The sequence below is a fragment of the Apodemus sylvaticus genome, chromosome 4 (genome assembly GCF_947179515.1).
Source record: "Apodemus sylvaticus chromosome 4, mApoSyl1.1, whole genome shotgun sequence".
NCBI classification, from domain to species: Eukaryota; Metazoa; Chordata; class Mammalia; order Rodentia; family Muridae; genus Apodemus; species Apodemus sylvaticus.
In genome coordinates this window covers 67182577-67204969 of record NC_067475.1, presented here as the reverse complement: position 1 = coordinate 67204969, position 22393 = coordinate 67182577, and the positions used below count along the sequence as shown (strand labels likewise).

At 45.5% G+C, this 22393-nt stretch overlaps 2 protein-coding genes and 1 non-coding gene across 7 annotated transcripts in view; 1 reads left to right on the top strand and 2 right to left on the bottom strand.

Moving 5' to 3' along the window:
• Positions 1 to 378: 378 nt before the first annotated feature.
• Polr3c (RNA polymerase III subunit C) lies at positions 379 to 17034 on the bottom strand. 4 transcript variants are annotated; one of them, XM_052179679.1, is made up of 16 exons: positions 16901 to 17034; positions 14996 to 15161; positions 13333 to 13588; positions 13050 to 13235; positions 11739 to 11824; positions 8456 to 8560; positions 8257 to 8349; positions 6325 to 6405; positions 6086 to 6137; positions 5128 to 5188; positions 4622 to 4772; positions 3723 to 3824; positions 3549 to 3598; positions 2549 to 2698; positions 929 to 1029; positions 379 to 767 (listed from the first exon to the last, which is right to left on the bottom strand). In XM_052179679.1, exons 2-15 carry the CDS (start codon positions 15140 to 15142, stop codon positions 948 to 950), a joined length of 1602 nt encoding a protein of 533 aa, XP_052035639.1. In that variant the 5' UTR covers positions 15143 to 15161; positions 16901 to 17034; the 3' UTR covers positions 379 to 767; positions 929 to 947. The 4 variants fall into 4 exon arrangements, with proteins under 4 accessions (XP_052035639.1, XP_052035640.1, XP_052035642.1 ...); XM_052179680.1 differs by lacking the exons at positions 379 to 767; positions 16901 to 17034 and adding an exon at positions 16104 to 16115 and having other exon boundaries at positions 772 to 1029; XM_052179682.1 differs by lacking the exons at positions 379 to 767; positions 14996 to 15161 and having other exon boundaries at positions 772 to 1029.
• LOC127683874 (small nucleolar RNA SNORA5) lies at positions 13788 to 13908 on the bottom strand. The gene has a single exon (XR_007977660.1). It is a non-coding gene; the product is annotated as a small nucleolar RNA SNORA5 (small nucleolar RNA).
• A 132-nt stretch (positions 17035 to 17166) lies between the features above and the next one.
• The window catches only part of Rnf115 (ring finger protein 115), a 66611-nt gene continuing 61384 nt past the window's right edge, over positions 17167 to 22393 (top strand). The window contains exon 1 of one of the 2 annotated variants that reach the window (XM_052179683.1): positions 17167 to 17470. In XM_052179683.1, the coding sequence (XP_052035643.1) occupies positions 17369 to 17470 (102 nt within the window). In that variant the 5' untranslated portion in view covers positions 17167 to 17368. The remainder of the gene's footprint in view (positions 17471 to 22393) is intronic. The other variant, XM_052179684.1, reaches the window with a different exon arrangement.

Sequence of the window (22393 nt, the reverse complement as noted above, 5' to 3'; positions counted from 1 at the left end):
GCCCAAATAGAGGTTAGGAGACAATTTGTAAGCGTTTTTTTTCTCTTTTACTGTATGGGTTCTAGGGTAGGTCATCAGCCTTGGTAGCAAGCTCCCTTATCCACTGAGTCATCTATCTTGCTGGCCTTGGCCTCTTGAGATAGGATCTCCCTGAACCAGAAGCTCATCAATGAGTTTCAGAGCTGTGACCATCTCACAGGGTTGGGGTCCCGGGCCTCTGAACTCAGGGTGTCATGCTTGAGCCATGAGTATTTTACCCGGGAACTCATCTCACTGACCTCTAGCTGACTTCTTGATAAGAATAGATACATATAATTTATGATTGTTCTCATTTATCAAGGGCTCATTGTCGCGCGAGGATCTGATGAGAGGAGAATATGCTTTTTAAAGAAAGACTTATTTATTTATTATATGTGAGCACACTGTGGCTGTCTTTAGCCGCACCAGAAGAGGGTATCAGTTATCCTTACGAATGGTTGTAAGCCACCATGTGGTTGCTGGGATTTGAACTCAGGACCTTCAGAAGAGCAGTCAGCGCTCTTAACCACTGAGCCATCTCTCCAGCCCAGGAATTTACTCCTTCAGGTGTGTCATGAGCAGCAGGGAACGACAGGAACAGGGGGTCAGTATGAGAATCTGCAGGGTAGCTGGTCATGGTGCTGTATGCCTTTAATCCCAGCACACTCAGGAGTATTCTCCGAGTTTGAGGCCAGCCTCGTCTACAAAGTGAGTTCTAGGACAGCCAGGGCTACACAGAGAAACACCACCTCAAAAAAAAAAAAAAAAAAATCACTGCAAAGAATGTATCCAAACCCCTCCTCCTCCTTTTCTATCTCCTAGATCTGTTGAGGAGGATGCTGGTTTCTGGCTAGGGACGTGCTCAGTGGTGCGTCGGCTGACTAGCATTGGAAGGCCCTGAGTTTGATACCAGCATTGCTTCTTCTGGGTCACTGCCTTTTCATGGTGCTCTCGATGTATGATTCCAGTAAGAAGATGGTTTCATCCACCTGGATCTCGCTGGCGTCCAACCTGAGTGAAGAGTGAAAGCATTTGCTGGGGCCAGTGCTCATTAACATATTCAAGGCTGGAGCAGATGGAGGGTGAGTGACCCAGGAGATGATTCCATCACAGCCCTCCCATGCCAGGTGCCATGGAGTTCCTGACGCTGCAAAGACTGTTAAGGTTTCACTTGCAACCATGAGAAAGAACAGTAAGAATAGAGGCGAAAGCCAGAGTGCTTTACAGCCGCGAGTAGTTGAGAGTTAGTGTTCACTGGGAAGAGGAAGGGACTTCTGCACTGATACAATTCAGTGAAAAACAGAACTGCAACTAGTACTGCACTTAATGGTGGAACACTCAGGTTTTCCTCCTTAGATCTGGAGCAAAGCCAAGATATCCTTCACTGCCTTCCACCCAAGGTGCTAGACAAGGCAATTAGGCAAGACAGAAGTCCAGATTGAGAAGTAGAACTATTCATAAGTGACATAGAAAGTCTCCAGGAGTCCATAAAAATAATCACCAGAACTAATAACTTTATATAATTCCCATTAATGAGTAAAGGAAACGGAAGGCAGAGCTCACTGCTATGAAATTGTGAAAGGGCCCACGGCACAGCAATGAATTTGGATTTCATATTGTAAAAAAATAAACCAATAAATTGTCTCAGCCAGCTGCGGTGATAGACACCTGTGATCCCAGCAGCTCGGGGTGGAGGGGGTTAGAGCAGGAAAATCAGTTGAAGGCCAGTGTGGACTGAGACCTTTAGTCAAAAACATAACCCCTTCCCAAACTGAGGGATGAACAAACACAGACGGCAGGGAAGCCAGTAAGTCACGTAACTAGGAGAATGCTGCTGTCATCCATCACTTTAAGACAATAAATAACTTGGAGGTTGGGGAGATGCGCCAGTGGGTAAAATGCCTGCTGCCATCCAAGTGTGAGGACCTGAGGTCCGAGTTCCAGAATAACCTCCACATGCATGCATGGGATGTATGTGCTTACACACACACACACACACACACACACAGACACACACACACACACACACACACAGACGCGCATACACACAGACACACACACACACACAGACACACACACACTCCCTCCCTGAGGGCATTGTGACACATGGTTTGTAGGATAATTGCAAAGTTCCAGGCAAGAGGTACTGAAAGTCTGTGCAAGGACCAAGATGGATCACCACACTTGAGACTCAAGTCCTTGGTGAATGAGATTATAGACAAGCGTGATACCCTCAGAACTGCTGACCTAGAAAAACAGGCAGGTCTCACACTCTTAAGACAGGGTCTCCCTGGCTATCCTGAAACTCACCACATAGACCAGGCTGGCCCTGAACTCAGAGATCTACGTCTCCTGAGTGCTGGAATTACAGGCGCGTGCCATCACTCCGGAGAGGGTCAACTCTTTGAGTTAGCTAGGGAAGTGCGAGTGCTGTACTCGTATCCCCCCCTAAGGTGGAGGAGGCTGGGCCGAGAAGCTGTGTGTGAGGGGCGCTGCCTGCCAGGGACAGGGCGGGGCTTCCGCAGCTTACTTGTTGACGTTGCGCTTCAGGGTCTCCAGCTGCTGCCGCTCGGGCGCTGTGATCATCTCCTCTATCTCCTGCAGCTGCACCTCCTCTGCACCCGTGGCCTGCATGGACGCCATGATGGCTTCGACCCGCTGAGACTTTTCTAGTAGCCGCCTGTCAGACAGACACAGCTCTGAGGGACGCTCCTTAACTTTGGGGTTTCTTGCCCTTTCCATCTTTCTTCTAAAGACATTTTCCATAAACTTAACTACAAACAGAACTTTGTTCCTGATCTCAGTAGTACTTAAACTCTGGGGTCAAGCACATGCCTTAGAAATCTGCAAGATAATTTAATTGGAGGTATGGTCAGCAAGGGTAAACCAAGGCATGGCTAGGCCAACGCAATCCTATGATTCAGGGCAACTAGACGGTATTGGGCTACTGTCTCCATTTTTTTTTTTTAAAGATTTATTTATTATATGTAAGTACACTGTAGCTGTCTTCAGACACACCACAAGAGGGCGTCAGATCTCATTACAGATGGTTGTGAGCCACCATGTGGTTGCTGGGATTTGAGCTCAGGACCTTTGGAAGAGTAGTCCGTGCTCTTAAGCACTGAGCTATCTCTCCAGCCCTACTGTCTCCATTTCTTTTTTCTTTTTTAAAGATTTATTTATTTATTATATGTAAGTACACTGTAGCTGTCTTCAGCAGCCCAGAAAAGGGCATCAGATTTCATTACGGATGGTTGTGAGCCACCATGTGTTTGCTGGGATTTGAACTCAGGATCTTCAGAAGAGCAGTCAGTGCTCTTACCTGCCGAGCCACCTCTCCAGCTCACTGTCTCCATTTCTATAGCACGTTTTCCCTCAGGCTTTGGACCTTGGAAATGTTAATGTGGGCGTTGGGGCCCACAGGTGCTAACCAGGTCAAGGAGAAGTGGACCATGTATTCCTTTAGTTATTGGATCAGCGTAAAAACCCCAAACCAAAACTGAACATGACTCACGGGAGGCCGCACTCACTTGTTCTCCTTTGTTTCAAATTGCCGCCTTTCTATCAAGTTGGCTATGCTCTGAGGAAAGAGAAGACAGTGCAAACATGCACGTGGTTCTGTTCACCTGACCTGGTAGAGTGGGCTAAGGTGGTAAGGAGGCTGTGTGAGGCATGGGGGTGGTCTGGGGGGTGGTGGTGTTTACCTTATAGCATCTGTGCAACAGCATTCTGGCAGCTGATAGCACATTCACAGTGTACAGATAGAAGGTCCTGGATGGGGCATGGTCTGGCGTTTTAGGAATTTCCTGTTTGTCCACAGAAATAAAGAGAAATCGTACTCTTATTTGGAATGAGCAAAATAACCACCCAAGCACCTGGTACTGTCAGTCCTGATACTTCTTTCCTTCCTAGCCAATCAGGGGCCATGTTTATGACATAATCAGCCACATGAAGCAGGCTGCCCAGTTTCCATTTGTCTATCAGCATCCTGGGTGAAAGAAAGGAAAAAACAACTAATATTTACTAAGCAAATTCTACACACCCTAGGTGGATTTATCTGATTTTCAAAGCAGACTTTATTAATAACCGAGACAGCGTGATACTCAGACTCTCGATCCTCCAGCCTTACTCTCCTAGTACTGAGTTATAGGTATGCATTTCCAGGTCGGTCCAACCACACTGTTTTATATTAGAAGCCACTGCCATTTTACAGATATGAGATGACGGCAGTTGACTTGCTTGGTGAATTGACTCCAAAATCCATCAACCTACTTCCTCAAAGGGTCCTCAACGTAGAGCTACAGGATCCAAGCTATGCTGAAAAGTTATTCTGTTAAAGATTTAAGGCTGAGAAAGGTCAGACAGGCTGGGGGCTAGAAAGGACAGGGAAGTTAGAATTGTGAGCTCATTTCTTGGTGTGCTATGTCTGTCTCTCTGAGAGGCCAGTTAAAGGCTACATGATCCCTCAAGGATTTGCTATGTCTGTGTTAACCCTTTGTCTGTTTCAGAGGGGGCTGGACTGTCTGGGGGCCCAGACTGACTTCCTGAGGGTCTGTCCTGCCGAGGTCAGCCTTGCTGCTCAGCACGCACTGGGCGTGGTCACCTGCAGTAATATGAAGTTTTCTGAGAGCATCTTATACAGCATATCCTTCGCCTCCTTTGCAGGAATCATCGCAAAGTCCTCCACCTGCTTCTGTTCCAGGTGTTTCTTCTGTAATACCAGACGGAATATCCTGGCACAGCGAGACCCGAACCTGGGAAGGGACAAAGGAGTTAGGCATGCTTTAGCTCCTAGTTTCAGAGTGTGGAGGTCCTAGTCCTCATGTGGAGTCAGGACCAGAGAGGAAAACAGCATCCATTCTTCCACAGCTCCCAAGGTGCGTGACAGCACTGTTCCTCTTAACTTGTTGCCAGGTGCCTATTCCTTAGAGTGCCACAGTGCTTGTATTACAGAGCTTTAGGGTGGCTGGTGTATTTGCCTAACCAGGAATTAACTATGGGAAAGATGAGACCAAGTGTGGCAGGGTAGGCCATAAAACCCAAATCATTTGTTCAGTGGGGTGTGGACAGGAAGTGTCTGAGCCCAGTCCCAACCAGTGAGTCTCTTACCTCTCCTGGATGACAGACTCCAGAGTTGCAGTGGCTAGGGATGCTAATGCCTTATGGAGGTCTTTAGGTAGAGGATTAAGGACATTTAGTAAAGTTTTAGCCAGGTCACTATTACCTTGGTTTCATGACTAAATTCCTAATTTTTTTTTTTTTTGGCTTTTTGAGACAGGGTTTCTCTGTGTAGCCCTGGCTGTCCTGGAACTCACTCTGTAGACCAGGCTAGCCTCAAACTCAGAAATCCTCCTGCCTCTGCCTCCCAAGAGCTGGAATTGAAGGCATGCGCCACCACTGCCTGGCCCTAAATTCCTAAAACCAAAAATTAACTGCTATTTTGCTTTTCACATTTCGTGTATAAGTATATTAACATTCATAAGGGTTTGCTTAAGCAAACTTTTTTTAATCTTTTCCTTTTTGAGACAGGGTCTTGCTATGTAGCCCAGACTGACTTTGAACATTCCACTTTTCCGCCTCAGCCCCTAAAGTGCTGATTATAAGCATTTACCATTGCACTGGCCTCTCCCCAGCTCTGTCCCTTTCTTATCTCCTGGCCCTGCCCCCACCCTCTTCCTCTCTGTCGTGATGCTGGGGATCTGGCAAGAACCTGGAACAGTAAGTGTGGTGCTACTGAGCGATGGCTGAAGCCTTTTTTTATTTTCATTAATGTAACTCACTGAGAATTCACAGAAAATTTAATAGAAAGTTAATTTTTAAAGCTTGTTTAGTATATAAAGCATTGACAAAATCTTTTCTTGTGTTGGCACATGTGTCTAACCCAGCACTTGGGAGGTAAAGGCAGGAGGGCCAGGGCTTTATGCCAACTTCTAGGCTACACAGTGAGTTCAAGGCCAGGCTGGGCCACAGAGAATGTCTCAACAACAAAACATAACAAATCTTTCCTAGGCCCTGCTGCTGCTTTCTAACTCAGGAGTCAGGAAGGACAGACAACTGGAAAGGATACTGATGACATACATTCCTCCACCACTGTCGCCAGACTTTCCAATAAATTCTAGCTGTTAAAAAGAAAGAGAGTGAATGGTGTTAATTCATAACTCTCTTTCCCATGGAGCAATTCTGGTCAAGAGTCTGAAGCAGGCAGCTTTCCTGCTGGGTGACAGGGCTTCTTGTCTGGAATGGCGAAGTAGACAAGAAGGCCATAGGAGATAAACTGTGATCAGACTAAGGGGGCAAGAGACTTACGGGGTCATCTGCCAGCAGCGTGAGGTACTGGTCAAGAACCTGCTTAGAGATGTTATAACCGGCGGGCAGGGATCTGAAGATCTGTGGGACAGAAGGAGATGCTGAAAACAGGGCCAGGGATGCAGAAGTGCTAAATGTGACTGAAACAAGATGTCCTAAGTTTAGATTTCAAAATCATAAAAGCATTTAAGAAATATTCATGGGCTGAAGAGGTGGCTCAGCGGTTAAGAGCACTAACTGCTCTTTCAGAGGTCCTGAGTTCAATTCCCAATAACCACATGGTGGCTCACAACCATCTGTAATGGGATCTGATGCCTTCTTCTGGTGTGTCTGCAGGCAGCTACAGTGTATTCATATACATAAAATAAATAAATCTTTAAAAATATTCATAGTATCATTGTTTATAAGAGTAAACAAAGGCCAAGAGGGATGCATACCTTTAATCCCAGATCTTGGGAGACAGAGGCAGGTGGATCTCTGTGTTTGGGGCTGGTCTACTAGCGAGCTCTAACCACCCAGTGCTACACAGTCAGACCCTGACAGAGACAGAGTAGAAAGAGAAACAATCAAATGTCCAGTGATAAGTAATTAATTAAAGTAAACTATAAGCAGGTATAGCAGTATATGCCTGTAATTAATACCAGCTACCCCACAGGCTGGGGGAGGAAGACTGTGGGTTACTGTGTAGCTACAGCCTCCAAAGGTAAACATTCCATTTTGGAGGGAGGCTCCTAAGACTCTGGAAGCTAAAACTTCTAAGGCTCAAGAAGCTCGTGAAATTTACAAGGGCCAAGAATTCAGAAAGTCAGGCCCTTGATCACAGCACTAGGGAGACACAGGCCAGCCCGGTTTGCAGTGCAAGTTTGAGGCCAGCCTGATCTATAGTGCAAGTTCGAGGCCAGCAGAGACCCTGTCTCCAAAACAAATGAATCAACTACAAAAAAGTGTAGAAGCAATATAAAGTATAACAGCAATACTTAAGTAAGTGTAACTATAAAAGCCTTTATCAAAGCTAAGCTGCTGTTGCCAGCTTAGCTCTGAGCTCAGGAGCTCAGGCCGGTAATCCCCAGCAGCCTTCTGAAGAGGTGGATTCCAGGCATGTGCCAGCACTGACTTATCTTAAAATAACTTCTTAAAATAACTAGAAATAAGTTGACTTGACTGATAGATACTACTTGACTGATAGATATTTGACTAAAATAATTTTAATGGCTTAACTTTTTTTTAAAGATTTATTTATTTATTTGGTTTTTTAAGATGGGGTTTCTCTGTGTAGCCTTGGCTGTCCTAGAAAATGCTTTGTAGACAAGACTGGTCTTGAACTCAGAGATCCATCTCCCTTTACCTCCTAAATGCTGGGATTAAAGGTGTGTGCTACCATGCCTGGCTTTCTTTTATTTCTGTTATTTTTTTTATGTCTATCATGTTTACCTGCATGACTGTAAGTGTATCATGTACGTACAGTGCCCAAGGAAGCCCGGAGAGAGAGTAAGATCCCCCTGGATTGCAGTTGCAGACAGTTGTGACTGCCTTGTGTGTGCTGAGACTTGACCCTGGGTCCTCTGGAAGAGCAGCCGTTCTCTTAATTGCTGAGCTGCCTCTCTAGTCCCCATGCCTTAACATTTTTAAAAGCTGGATTCTAAGGTGGCCAAACATTTCAGTGCTTAACATTCCTGAGAAATCCTTGCCCCACTCCAAGCAACAAAACCTCCCTTCCCGGCAAGGCACAGGCATCAACATAACCCTACAGGTTATGTCTAGTAACTTGTAATACCTACGTTTACGGAAAGCTAGCACAAAAATACGAAGCTAAACCAGGCACGGTGGGGCATACATCCTAAGCTCAGCAGTAGGGAGTTCCAGGACAGCTAAGAGCTACACAGAAGACCAAAACAAAACAATTGCTCCCCCAAAAAGAAACCTGAAGCGTACCTCATTGGAGGACAGTGGCTGAGTGAACGGGGCACTAGAGGGAGTGGTAATCTCACTCATCCGGAGCATTGTCCGCACAATCTCACTGCTTGTCTGAAAAATACAGACAATTCAGAATACACTATCGCTGCATCTGACACCCATCTCAACCACCGACCTTGTTCCTTGCTGAACACTGGCTGACCCACTTGGATATTACCTGGTCCATTCGGTTTGCCACTGCGCTCACAATTGCTTGGTCACGGAAGTGCTGGTGGAACCTGTCGAGGTTGACTTGCCAATAAATCCCATCGTCCTGTGCGGGCTGGAGGGAGGAGGATGGGGAGGTGGTGAGACGCAGCACCAGCCACCCCCAGTGCGCATACATTTATATAGTAAAGCTCCACTTGTTTTGCCACATGGTAGCAACTGAATGGGTCAGAGAAAAAGCATTCAAGAGAGAGTGTGGATTAGTGTGTCCCAACAAAGTCTACAAGGTCTCCGTCCTCGGTTAATTCTTCTCCATTACTCTCCAATCTCTCATCTGACACCTTCTTTACTCTAATAGAGGCCAGAACTCATTCAAGTTTGTGCAAGCCTCTCCACTATCCCCCACTGTCCTTCTTCCCTCTCTCCAGGAAAATGTTTGTCCGTTGACCTAAGGGCAAGGGCCTTGCTGCTGTTTCAGATCATGTCCTCCCCTGGGCCTCAGGATCCAGATGTTAGCTTCCTGTCCTCTGAAGCAGCAGGGCTCCTGCACCGCTCTGCTCATCAGCTTTTACCCCTCCTCTGAGGTCCTGCCCTGCCGCAGCCAGCCACCCTGGCTATACACCTGCTCCCCTCCCCGCCTTTGCTCTATGGGATTCCAGTTGTTACTGGTATTCCAGTCCCACCACTGTCTTCAAGGGCCTCCTTGTGGCTAAGCTCAGAGCCACAGTTCTGATTTGACTGTTTTAAAGTATGTAACATAATAGGACATTGTTTCAATTTACCTCCTTAAGTACAGGGCTTGGAGCTTTGTGACACACCACGACCAGCTAAATGTCTACCTGTTGTTGTGAGAGAGTCTCTCTGCACAGCCCTGGCTGTCCTGGAATGTACTATGTAGACCAGGGTAGCCTCGAATTCCCAGAGATCATCTGCCTCTGCCTCCTGAGTGCTGGGGTTAAAGGTGTGCACCACCACACCCAATCAAAATGATTTGTTTTTGATTTTATGTGTCTGTGTGATTGTGTGCATGCATCTGTACCAGGACATGCTTGGTGTGTGGATCCAGAAGAGGATGGAAGATCCCTTAGAATTGGAGTTAGGCTGCTTAGAACTGAAGTTGGATCCTCTGCAAGAGCAAGTACTCTTAACTGCTGAATCATCTCTCTAGCCCTACAAGATTTTTTCTTTAATTCATATTATACATGTGTGTCTTACACATGTGTGAAGAGGCCCCGATATGCCAGAAGGTGTTGGATCTCTTGGGGCTGGAATTACAGACACAGGTATTAGGAACCCAGCTCTGGTCCTCTGGAAGAAGAGGAGGTGCTCTCAACTGCAAGCCTTCTCTCAAGACCATAGACATCTACTTTTATTTATTTTTTGAGATAGGCTTTCTCCCTGGGCTTGAACTTACCAAGTAGGCCAGGATGGCTGGTGAACCCCAGGGACCTTCCTGTGAATTTGTGTTGGGCCTGAAGATTAACTATGCCCCATAGATCATGTTTGTAGATTTTAATCCAGGTATGGTAGCACACACTTTTACTCTGGGCCACACTTTCTGCTGGAGACCTATATAAAGACATTGGAAGAAGGAAGATTCGCTCTCTCTTTTTTGCCTGCTTGCCTTGTGGGACGAGCAACTACTAGATCCTTGGACTTCCATTCACAGCTGCTGCTGACCATTGTTAGGGAGTTGGACTATAGACTGTAAGTCATCAACAAATTCCCTTATGGTATAGAGACTACCCATGTGTTCTGTGACTCTAGGGAACCCTGACTAATACGGAAGTTTTAATACAATCTTAATTTGGCTTTCTTTTTACTTTATTATTTAATATTATTTTATTTTATTTTATTTCTTTAAGACAGGGTCTCATGAAGCTTGGCTGGCATCAACTTACTCCATAACTGAAGGACACAATGAACTCTGGATCTCCCTGCCTCTACCTTCCAAGTGCTGGGATTACGGGCATTTACCACTACATCTAGCTAAAAAGTAATTTTGGCCACTAAATGGATAAAATGCAAGACAGGAGACCCCTGAGGAGAGTTTTGGAGAAGTGGTGCCAAGAGATGACTGACAGTCCTGGGTCTGGAGAGATGGCTCAGTAGTTAAAGACACTTGTTGTGCAACCACAAGGACCGAGTTTGGCTCCTAGCATCTATGTAACAAGCCAGACATGATCTCATACCTGCCTGTAATTTCAGCACTGTAAGGGAAAGGATTGTTAGGAGCTGATAGCTCAGCTAAAAAACCCCATTTTTCTCTTGTTTTCTAGTAGGACCAGGGTTTCAGTAGCCCAGGCTGGTTTTGGTCCTACTTCGTAGTCAAGGGTAACTTCTGATTCTCTTGTTTCTATCTTCTGAGTCCTAGAATTATAGCTACTTAGTGCCATTTCTGGTTTGTTTTGGTTGAGACAGGTCTTCACTATGTAGCCTTGGCTATCCTGGAACTTACTCTGTAGACCAGGCTAGCCTCCAACTCACAGAGATGTGCTAGTTTCTGCCTTTCAAGTATTGCAGTTAAAGGGATAGGTCACTACACTGGGCGCCATTTCTGCTTTTATTTGGTCCTGGGGAATCAAACCCAGGGATTCCTGCATGCCACAAGCAGTTTACAAACTGGGCTACATCCTCAGCCAAAGGGCCCCTCACCACCTCCTCCCCTCCATGTAGCCTTGGCTGGCCTGGAATTCCCTATGTTAGTGACCTTTTAGTACAGTTCCTTGTGTTGTGGTGACCTCAACTATAAAGTTATTTTTGTTTCAACTTCATAACTGTAATTTTCTACTGTTATGAATCATAATGTAGTATTTGTGTTTTCTGATGGTCTTAGGTGATCCCTGTGGGCTGTTTAATCCTAAAGGGATTGTGGCCCAAGGGTTGAGAGTCACTGTACTATGTAAACCACACTGGCTTTGAACTCAGAGATCTTCCTGCCCCTGTATCCCAAGTGCTGGAGTTAAAGGGATGCACCACCACCCGAGCCTTGCTTTCTCTTTTGAATAAGTTAGTACCACTATTTAGTGAAACAAGTTAAGGCCCAGGAGGGAAATGGAGCATTCCTTCCACAAAAGTCCCCCGGACTCCAGGAGTTCTCACTGTTCCTCAGTATGCAGTGAGCAGAGGCAGCAGGGACACTCTGTCCTCATTGGTCTGGCCTGAGCAATGGACTCAAGTTCACAATCCCACCACTCCTTAGCCAGGGACATTTAGGCTGTCGGAGCTTGTTATCTGAGGGCTATTTCTGGACTGCTCTAGGGTGAGGACTGCTAATCAGGAAGCCGCATTACCTCCTTATGATCTGTGGATCTCGGTTTCTTGGCCTTGGGCTCTCCAGTAGCATCTTCGTCAGATGATCTCCTCCTCTTACCTTTTCCTGCCAAATAAAATAACAGAACAATTGGACAGGAAGCAAAGCTGGTGCCTCTTCATCTCAAAGACATCTGTAGTTGCCAGTCTCAGGAGCTGTTTAGGGGGCTGAGGAGCTATAAGAAATTCAAGTCAGTTGGGGCACCACATAGGAAGACCCTGCCTCTGCCCTCCTCCTCCTCCTCCACTGCCTCCCAGTGAAGGGCAACACCAAGCTCTCAAGTGTGCAAATTAGCACACACATGTCTTTCTTGTCATTCTTTTTTTGTTTGTTTGTTTTTTTAAGACAGGGTTTCTCTGTGTAGCCCCGGTGGTCCTGGAACTCACTCTATAGACCAGGCTGGCCTGGGACTCAGAAATCCGCCTGCCTCTGCTTCCAGAGTACTGGGATTACAGGCGTGCACCACCACGCCCGGCTCCTGGGTCTACCTTTTCATAGTCTGTCTCAGTTTGCCTTTGTCCTCACCCTTCAGTCTATTAGACAGTTTACAATGTAAATGAGACCACGTGGCTTTCCTGCTTAACAGCTGAGCCGCCTTCCTTTGCTCTCAGGCTAGCGAACGAAGATTCAGCAATGTCTCTAGCCTCTCCCTTGCTCGCTGGATCTTTGCTCGCCTTGCTGTGACTCTGACCTTTCACTTTCTCTAATGCTCTATTTCCTTTTCTTACTACACACTAGTCTTAAAAAATACCCATCTTTTGTCACTTCACTGGGTAGGTCCTACTTCTGCTTCAAGACCCAGATCAAATTCCACTTTCTCAGAAAAACACAAGCCTTCTCCCCTGCACAAATCCAGTCCTTTATTACATTTATTACATATTTTTGTAATAGCTAGCGCTTCCTTAGTTCTTATCACAGTGCATAACATGTCTTTTTTTTTTTTCAATTTTATGTACATTGGTGTTTTGCCTGCATGTGTGACAGTCAGATCACTTGGAAGAGGAGTTACAGACAGGTGTGAGCTGCCGCGGGGGTGCTGGAAATTGAACCTGTCTTTTCTGGAAGAGCAGCTAGTGCTCTTAACCAGTGAGCCATCTCTCCAGACCCCGTATTACATATCTATGTGGCTGATTAATGTCTTCTGGGCAGGGATCATGGCTTTTCCATTATTACTACAATGACTGGCACACATCAAGGAACTGGTAAACAATCAAGATGTTCATTCACATAACTATCAGTGAAGCAGAATCCCCAGTTAAGGCAAATCAGTTTTAGGATGTAAATTCCTTACCTATCAAGCTCAGTTTGGGAACTAGGTACATGTCCTTTTCATTAATGGCAAGGGTTGGGGCAGGTGGTGGCGGTCCAGGGTCAGAACTGTCAGTGTCAGGAACCAGGGGACAGCGCTGTACAAAGTGAGTATCTGCCAGTCGCACAAATGCATTTGACACCTCAGTGTAGTCCATGGTCTTGCCATCTGTGGAACAGGAGGAACGAGGGAGGCGAGAGGGTCCAAGACAATAGAGCAGCTAACCGACTTACGGCTCTGCTAAGGGCTCGGACGCAGTACTGACCCTCCATGGTCTCTGTGAGCCGGTCTGCTACTTTCTTCACAGCCGCTGACATTGTCATTTTGCCATTCAGGAGGAGCTCCTCGACAACCAGCTCTCCGGTATCACCGTACAGCGTTTTAGTAGTGTAGATGTACCGGGGATACCTAAGCATCCGCAGTACCCGGCTGCACTGGGCCTCATACTCCACCACACCACGCTTATGCACATGATAGATGACCAGGTTATGGTGAATGAGGACACAAAGGGCTTTTTTCACCTAGATAGGACCCAAAAGAAAGACAGGAAAGACCTGATGCTATATAGCTCACCACTGAGCAACACGGCATCCCTCCCAGAGACCAGCCAAGAGTCTAGTGAATCTCTTTTTAATTTTATTTTTTTTAAAGCAACTGGGCCTGAGTTGAAACAACAGGACTTGTCTTTTGTCTGTCCCGAGAAGCCCCGTGTTTAGAGTACAGTGTCTGCAGCTAAACTTATCCCCAGGTTCCAGGAAAGGGGACCCAGAGCCCATGAGCAGCAGCCATCTAGGCCAGTTCCCACCATGACAGGGCAGGGACTGAATTTGACTTGACTGCACCTAGAATCTTTCTTCCTCTACAGGTTAGTGTAGCTAATGTCAGTGCAGGAAACGAGGAGGATTCTTTTCTATGATGTTCATATTATACCCCATCTTTATCTTCTAGTTTTCTATTTTGAATCAGGGTCTCACAGAGCCCAGGGCAGCCTTATACTTGTTATATAGCTGAGGGTGACCTTGAATGTCTGAGCCCCTCCTCTAAAGTGCTGGGATCCTAATCATAAATCACCACGCCCAGTTCTATGTAGTGCTGGAGATCATACCATACTGTGCAGTGTAGCTGGTCTTTGCTACTTTGTGGGTTCTTCTTTTTCCCACCCTTAATTCTCCCTCCCCACCCCTACCCCCACTCCAGTTTCACCTGCTAACACTACATAAGAGAGAAGCAAGGAGGAATTAGGAAAATTCCCGAATTTAATTTCTTTCGTTTCTTCTTTGACCACACTACTAGTAAATTGCAACTTCCTTAAATGACCAACAACCACTAACCACATATCAGAGCTAGCATTTATCTATCCCCTGAGAAGGTCCCAGAATCCCAGACACTGCACAATCACAGAAACTATTTATAGATGACAAAAGCATGCCTCTGTTAGAACACAAGGAAATCAGCTGCTGCGGACAGTCCAAAGCAGTCCCATATCCACACACCTGGGATTAAAACAAATATATATTCTTATAGTACTTTTGTATTTTTAAAGAAAGCAAAATCCCCAAATTGTCACTACCATGTAGTCAGTCACTCTACCAACTGAGCTACATCCTCAGCCAGGATGGTGACAAAAATCTTTCACATCACATTTTCCTTTTTTCCATCCTTTCTATTCCTTAAAGGCAGTACTCGGTCAGTAGGTTTACTCTGAATAAATGCGTGTAGCGTGGGAACAGCAAAGATGAGCTGGGAACACCAATAGCAGCAGCACACTAGGACCTAAGCACAGAGCCACACCCCGGCCTGCCCGTCGGGGTTCTGACCACAGGGCAGCCTTCCTGTTTGTGCCTTCTGGAGGAAGGAAGGCCACTGTTCAAAGGCGCTTGAGGGAAATGAAGAAGGTGAAGAGAGCAGACTCTCTTATCTAAACATACCTGGTCCAGGGATGCTTTTGTGTCATGGGCAATTACTCTAAGAGGCTGGCTCCCAGTTCTGATTAAGTGGACTCCAATCTTTTCTACAATTTCACCAAAATGCTCTTGCAGCAACAAAGAGCACAGTTTAATTTCTGCTTGAGTCATTGTACTTGGGGCCTCAGAACTAGGAAAGAACAACAATATTATTTCACGGTTTTTTTTTTCTAGAGGGCAACCTGACAATATACATTAAAACCTTAAAATCTTGGCATATATTTGCCTTAACACTTATAACTTGGGATCATTTGTTCCAAGGATTTAGAAAAAAACATGACATGAGTCCTCTTCACAGTCCTGGCACTGATATAAACAATTGACCAGAACAACCTAGCATCTATCAGTATAGTATAACCTTAAGTGAGTGCACTATGCCAACATTTAAAATGATTTTGTACAATATAACTACCATAAAATATTCCTAATGTGTTGTCATTTAGTAATTGTAATGGCCAGATATGATGGTGTACACTGCCCGTAATTCTAGCATGCAAAGAATCAATAGTTCCAGCCGGGTGGTGGTGGCACACGCCTTTACTCCCAGCACTTAGGAGGCAGAGGCATGCGAATTTCTGAGTTTGAGGCCAGCCTGGTCTACAGAGTGAGTTCCAGGGCAGCCAGGGCTACACAGAGAAACCCTGTCTTGAAACACCCCCCTCCCTCAAAAAAAAAAAAAAAAGAATCAATAGTTCCAGGCCAACCTGGGGTACAAATTGAGTTCAAAGCCAGTCTATGTTATACAACAAAACTCTGGTGGGTAATACACCTACCTACCAAAACAAAAGACTGGAAAACTAGACCTCAACTTTGTTTTCTAAAGCCAGGTATAGTGGTGCATACCTATAGTTCCAGCACTTAGGAGGTTCAGGAGTTCAGGATTACATATTGAGTTCAAAACCTGCCTGGGAAGTCGGGCGGTGGTGGCGCACGCCTGTAATCCCAGCACTCTGGGAGGCAGAGGCAGGCGGATTTCTAAGGCCAGCCTGGTCTACAGAGTGAGTTCCAGGACAGCCAGGGCTATACAGAGAAATCCTGACTCGAACAAACAAACAAACAAACAAAAACCCACCTGGGTACGTGAGACCCTGTCTCAAAAAAAGATAAAAATAAAATTAAAAAAAAGCCATTCTTCCTTATATATGCTATTTATTTTAATGGGAGTATATGTGGTTCCAATAATCTTTAAAGAGTGGATCCATCTGGGTGTGGTGGCTAACATCTGTAATCCCAGTACTAAAACTAGAAGATTGTCAGAAACTCAAGGCCAGCCTGGGCTACATAATAAATATCATGCAACTCTGGTCCAGAGTGAGATCTCTAAAAGCAAAGGGGGGAGGGGAAGTGCAAATAACTTTGCAATCTGTCATAGATACAAAGAACTAAGGCCCGTGACTCGGTGGGGGTACAAAGTATCATTTCCAGGCCATAAACCGCGATTTAGAAAGAGAAAGTAAAATAAATAAATAAATAAAAAATAAACCTTAACAGAGTATTTCAATTTAGGAGATGAAGTTATGTTCCACTGAGAATCATATTTCATATTACATTTTTACATCATGACAAAATGGGGCACAAGCAGAAATGGTTGTAGTTCACTTATAAATTACCTCCCTATCACAAGCGGCTACCTGGCATTATTCATCTCTTTCTCCAACTCTTTCGAACCTAAATTTTTGTCCCTCCTGCCACAGTGTCGCAGAGAAGGCTATTTCACTTATCCACACGTCTTTGGAGAAACATCCTTAGACCAGTTGCCATCCTTGAAAGCATTTCCTGGCTCCTCTCCCTTCATTCAAGTTTCTGTTCCGGACTTTGTTTCTTGGCCCTGAGTCAGGGCCTCCTCATTCCCGCAGCGTTTTCACTAACCTCAGGGTCAGTGCTAATTTAGAAGCTCCAAATGTTATCCTCCCGAGGCCAGCAGCCTAAGCTCAGGAACAGCCAGCCCATCGCCCCTTCTTGGAAGTAGAGCACCATGCAGGCGGACGCGGAAGGGTCAGAGCAGGCACCGCTCTAGCCGACAGTGTCGGTGGTTTCCGGGGACGCTCTTTCTCTCCTCTCGTTGGAAGGCTGGAGGACCGGCCAGGGGCTGTCTGAGGTGCCGGCGGGCGGGCTCTCCTCAGCCTTTGGTGCCGGGAGGCGGGCCTCGGGTCGTGCGGCCGCTGGCTGGCGGGCGGGCCTCGCGGGGCCAGGCGAGCTCACGTGACCCTTGCGGGCCTTGGAGCGGCGGGCCGCCCACAGGAGGCGGTGACGGCGGTGGCGACCGCAGCACGGGAGGTAGCGGCCTGGGGAGGGACCGCCGGCCGCCCTTTCGGACATCATCGGCGGAGGCGAAACATGGCGGAGGCCTCTGCGGCGGGGGCGGACGCGGGCTCCGCTGTCGCCGCGCACCGTTTCTTCTGCCACTTTTGTAAGGGCGAGGTCAATCCCAAACTACCGGTAAGAACCCTGTGTGTCCCGCGCTCGGGCGCCGCGTAGGTCCCTGGCCCCTAGGGCTGGAAACTGGGTCTTACACCCGTGATTGCCTTGACACCAGTGTCCTCCGTGCCTGCTGCCTGCTTTCTCCGGGCGCTGGCCGCAGACCCTAGGCATCAGGGCCAGGGTCCTGCCTAGCCCTCATTTCCGCGGCGTCTCCAATCTGCCCCTTATTTCGCTTCCGCTCTTTAATACCACCCCCATCTTATTGTCTTCCTCGATGAATTCTCAGCCAAATCTGCGCCCAATTTGCTCGCAGTCCTCTTCCTTGTCTTCTTTTCGCGATGACCTAGCTCCAGTACTCTTTCCGTTTTTGCGTCTCACCTACTCTTTATTTTCCCTCCCACTTCTCAACCAGATCCTCCCCCTCTGCATCCTCAGTGAGACAAAATAGCAAATTGCCGAGGACTCCTTAGTAGGTTTTGTTGAAGTACAGAAAGAGGAGGTTTGGAAGGTAACAAACAGGGAAGAGGGAGATTTTGTTCTTCAGTGGTTTTGGGTTCTTTTGAAAGTGAAAATAGCTGTGTACCAATGACTTGCAGACTGCGCTCCCTGTTGCTATTGAAGGAAATGGCTTTGGGAAGAAGGTAGGACATTCTGTTTCAACTTAGTTTATTTTGGATATCACGTTGCCAGTGTCTTTAGCTCCACTTTCCTAGCCACCCCCTCCATTTTTTTTCCTTTCTGTTCAGGGAAAAAAAAAGAATGTTGGGACTGCCTTCTCTGATATAAAATTGGTTCTGCCAGGCTGTCAGCCAATAGAGAGGTAGGGCTATGCTTTGAGAAGAAAAGGCCTCTGCATCATGTTAGCCAGTGCCAGCGCCCCCAGTTTAAACTCTTTTTCTTGGCGTTTGGTGACATTTCTTCTTAAAACGAGTGACAATGTCATAATTTGTTTTATAATCACAGTATCTTGAATACATGGTATCTTTTTGTTTGTTTGTTTGCTTTTTTGTGCCAGGGTCTCACCATGTAGTCCTGGCTGTCCTGGAACTTGCTATTCTGATCAGGCTGGCCTAGAATTCACAGAGGTCTGCCTGCTTCTGCCTTCTTAGTGTTGGGATTAAAAGTGTGCACCACTATTCCTGGCTTTGAATGCACTCTTAAGAGAAGGTCTACTAAGTTTCTATATCTATCTTCTTAAAAACACAAATGGAGTCCAGTGGATAAGGACTTCACTTAAAAGTGGTGTAATGAGGTAACTAAGGCATTTCCTTTTTCTCTCTGTTCCACCTCCAGCTTCATAATTAGCTACATCTACTGTTGACTGGGTTTGCTGGCTGCCGTTGCTTTATGCTGATGCGCTGTCTGCCATATTTCCATTCGGGAAAGAGTGTATACCTTATTTTTTTCCAGCAGATACTAGAACTTTCTCTGTAGAGAGGGAGTCCGGCATTCAGCCACTGTGTGTGCGATCAGTGACAGGTTTTTGGATGGGATGGATGCCTTGTTGAAACATTGGCCCTCAGATCTGAAGCGTGCACTCAAGAATTTGCCTTGCAAGTGAAAAGACAGAATGTAAAATGCCTTCTTTTTATTACCTGAAGTCTTCACTTCAAAGGGGTGATTTGATTAAAAATTTTTAGGTATTTTTCTAAGAGTTAGATGAATGAGGGCTGGAGAGATGGCTCAATGGTTAAGAGCACCAGCTGCTCTTCTGGGGGTCATGAGTTTGAATCCCAGCAACCACATGGTGGCTTACAACCATCTATAATAAGATCTGATACCTTCTTTGGTGAGTCTGAAGACAGCTACACTGTACTTATATATAATAAATGAATAAATCTTAAAAAAAAAAAGAGTTAGATGAATGAATGATCTTTGCTGGCTTTTTCTTTGTTTTCAAAGATTTACTATATGTAAGTATACTGTAGCTGCCTTCAAACACACCAAAAGGGGGCATCAGATCGCATTACAGACAGTAGTGAGCCATCATGTGGTTTCTGGGAATTGAACTCAGGACCTTTGGAGGAGAGCAGCCAATGCTCTTAAATACTGAACCATCATCTCTCCAACTCCTTTGCTGTTTTTTTTAAAACTCTGATTTATTGCTTGTCAAGCCTGACTTGTACATTGAAGCTTATCATTGTCTAATATAACCAAATGCTGCCTACAACAGACAGGGCTCTCTCCTGGATGCCCTAGAGGTGAGTGAAAACATATGTGGTTCTTAAGGCCTGCAGGTTTTTTTTTTCTTGAAAAACAAGGCAAACATGGAAAAATTAGCAATCATCATGCATTGTTTAAAGATGGGAATAAGTTCTGAGAAACTTGTTATGTGATTTTCATCCTTGTGCAATCTTTGTAGAATCTACTTAGATAAACTAAAATAGATACAAGTTCATTTACAATGTGGGTTGGAGAACTGAACCTAGCTAGGCCTTTGTTAGGAAAGAAAGAGCTCTATCACTAAACTGTCTTATATAGTTCAGGCTAGTTTTGAGCTCAAGAACCTCCTGCCTAAGCCTCCTGTTACTGGAATTACAGGTAACATCCCTGCACTCCCATCCCAGCAACATGATTGTTAGTGGAATTACCCTGTCTAGTTTATACGAAGTCAGTGATTCACAGAAAGGTTATACAGGGCATAGCAGCAAAATAAATGGGGGCAGATATGCATGGTTTCAGTTTCAGAAAGAAAGGCACAGCTGCATTGGAGTTATTGGGGACCTATGACATACAAGGTGGACTCAGATAGGATTTTGAAGGGCAGGTATAATTTAGCTTGAGAATATGCAAGACCAGGAGGAAGCAAAGGGACATATGGGTTGAGGAAAAAAGGAGACTTACCAAGTAAAGCTTTCTTGTCTTTGGCTGACAAATAAAATTGTAGTTATGGGGTACAGCATGTTTGATATGAGTACATTGTGGAATGGCTAAATCAAGCTATTTGAGTTTAACATAACATTATCTTACACTTTTCAATTTTTATTTACATTTATTTGTTTATTGTATGTGTGCATGTGTATGAGTGTGTACCATAGTGCCGTTGTGAAGGTCAGAGGACAGCTTTGGATGGTAGTTCTCTCCTTCCACCATGTGGATTCTGTGGGGGTCAAACTTAGATGGGTAGGGTTGGCAGCAGGTGCCTTTCCCCAAGAGCCAGCCCTGTCTCACATGATTTTCACTTACTGAGTCTGCTGTTTTAGCAATTTTTAACGTCTGTGTAACTTGCAGTCACTGTGGTGTTCAGTAAGTAGCTAATCAGTGTTGTTCTGTGTTTTCAGGAAAAGGTGTGATAAGGCCAGACTTACTGGTTTTTTGTTTTCCTGAGACAGGGTCTCCCTGTTTAGCCCTGGCTGTCTTGAAACTTGCTCTGTAGACTGGGCTGGCCTCCAACTCACAGAAAATATCTTGCCTCTGCCTCCCAAGTGCTGGGGTTAAAGGTGGGTGCCACTGTGTTCAGCTGTTTTTTTGTTTTTTTGGTTTTTTTTTGGGGGGGGGGGTGGTTTGAGACAGGGTTTCTCTGTGTAGCCCTGGCTGTTCTGGAGCTTACTCTGTAGACCAAGCTGGCCTCGAACTCAGAAATCCGCCTGCCTCTGCCTCCCAGAGTGCTGGGATTACAGGCATGTGCCACCATCGCCTGGCTTCGGCTGTTTTTTTTTTTTTAACATATATATATTTATTCCATATATTTTTTATTTACATTTCAAATGATTTCCCCTTTTCTAGACCCCCACTCCTCGAAAGTCCCATCAGCCCCCTTCCCTCCCCCTGTTTTCCCACCCAACCCTTCCCACTTCCCTGTTCTGGTTTTGCGCTATACTGCTTCACTGAGTCTTTCCAGAACAAGGGGCCACTCCTCCGTTCTTCTTGTACCTCATTTGATGTGTGGATTATGTTTTGGGTATTCCAGTTTTCTAGGTTAATATCCACTTATTAGTGAGAAATATTATTTGGTGTTTTTTTTTTTTTAGAGATTTACTTATTTATTTACATGTAAGTACACTCTAGCTATCCTCAGACACACCAGAAGAAGACATCAGAACTCATTACAGATGGTTGTGAGCCACCATGTGGTTGCTGGGATTTGAACTCAGGACTTTTGGAAGAGCAGTCAGTGCTCTTAACCACTGAACCATCTCTCCCGCTCCTCGACTGTTGTTTTTTTAGACAGAGTTTTACTGCATAATCTTGGTTGGCCTAAAACTCAATATGTAGGCCAGGCTGGTCTTGAACTCAGAGATCCTCTTGTCTCCTCCTTACTCCAGTGCTGAGGGTAAAGGTGTGTGCCATTATGCCTGGCCAGATTTAGTTTTGATTTATGTGGGAGCTAGTAACTTTTATTTTGTTTCATGGGCATTTTAAATATGTAATCTCAGGCATTTGTCTTGGAAATGTTAATCAGAAAAAAAAGGTCAGTTAAGTGTATTATTCAGTACAAATTTGTCTCTGTGATTGATAAACCAACTCAAACATTGGTAACATGATCTTCATAGGATTATATCTATATAGGACAACATGGAAGGTTTTTTTTTAAAAGATAAATCCTATTGTAAATTTGAGAATCTCTCATTGGAGGGACCCAGCATAAGTAGGCATGCATAATTCTTTAAATTGGATGAATGGTGTGGGGAATCTGACTGTCCTTTGAGGATAAGCAGACTCAATTTATCGTGGATACAGTTTTTCATTGTCTTAACTGAATTCACAACCATAGAGGATAGACTCTTGTAATAGCTGGATGTCCAGAGCCTTCACTTACTAATGTACCGACTGAACACTACCCTGCATTAGCCTTTGCTTTGCTCTGTGTGGTGGTGGGGCTGTGGATGGTACTCCAGGTCTCAGACATGCTAAATGTTCTGCGATTGAGAGCTTGTAAGGGTCACAGCCCTTGTTTCTTCTCTCCCTTCCCCAATCTAGGATGTGTTTGTCAGTCACCTC

Coding starts and splice junctions, on each gene's coding strand:
- Polr3c (XM_052179679.1), bottom strand. CDS start 15,142: ATGACTCAAGCAGAAATTAAACTGTGCTCTTTGTTGCTGCAAGAGCAT. Junction 5,189..6,085: donor TGGAGGAATGTATGTCATCA/GTATCCTTTCCA, acceptor CTCTACCTAAAG/ACCTCCATAAGGCATTAGCA. Junction 2,699..3,548: donor TTTGAAACAAAGGAGAACAA/GTGAGTGCGGCC, acceptor TCTGTCTGACAG/GCGGCTACTAGAAAAGTCTC.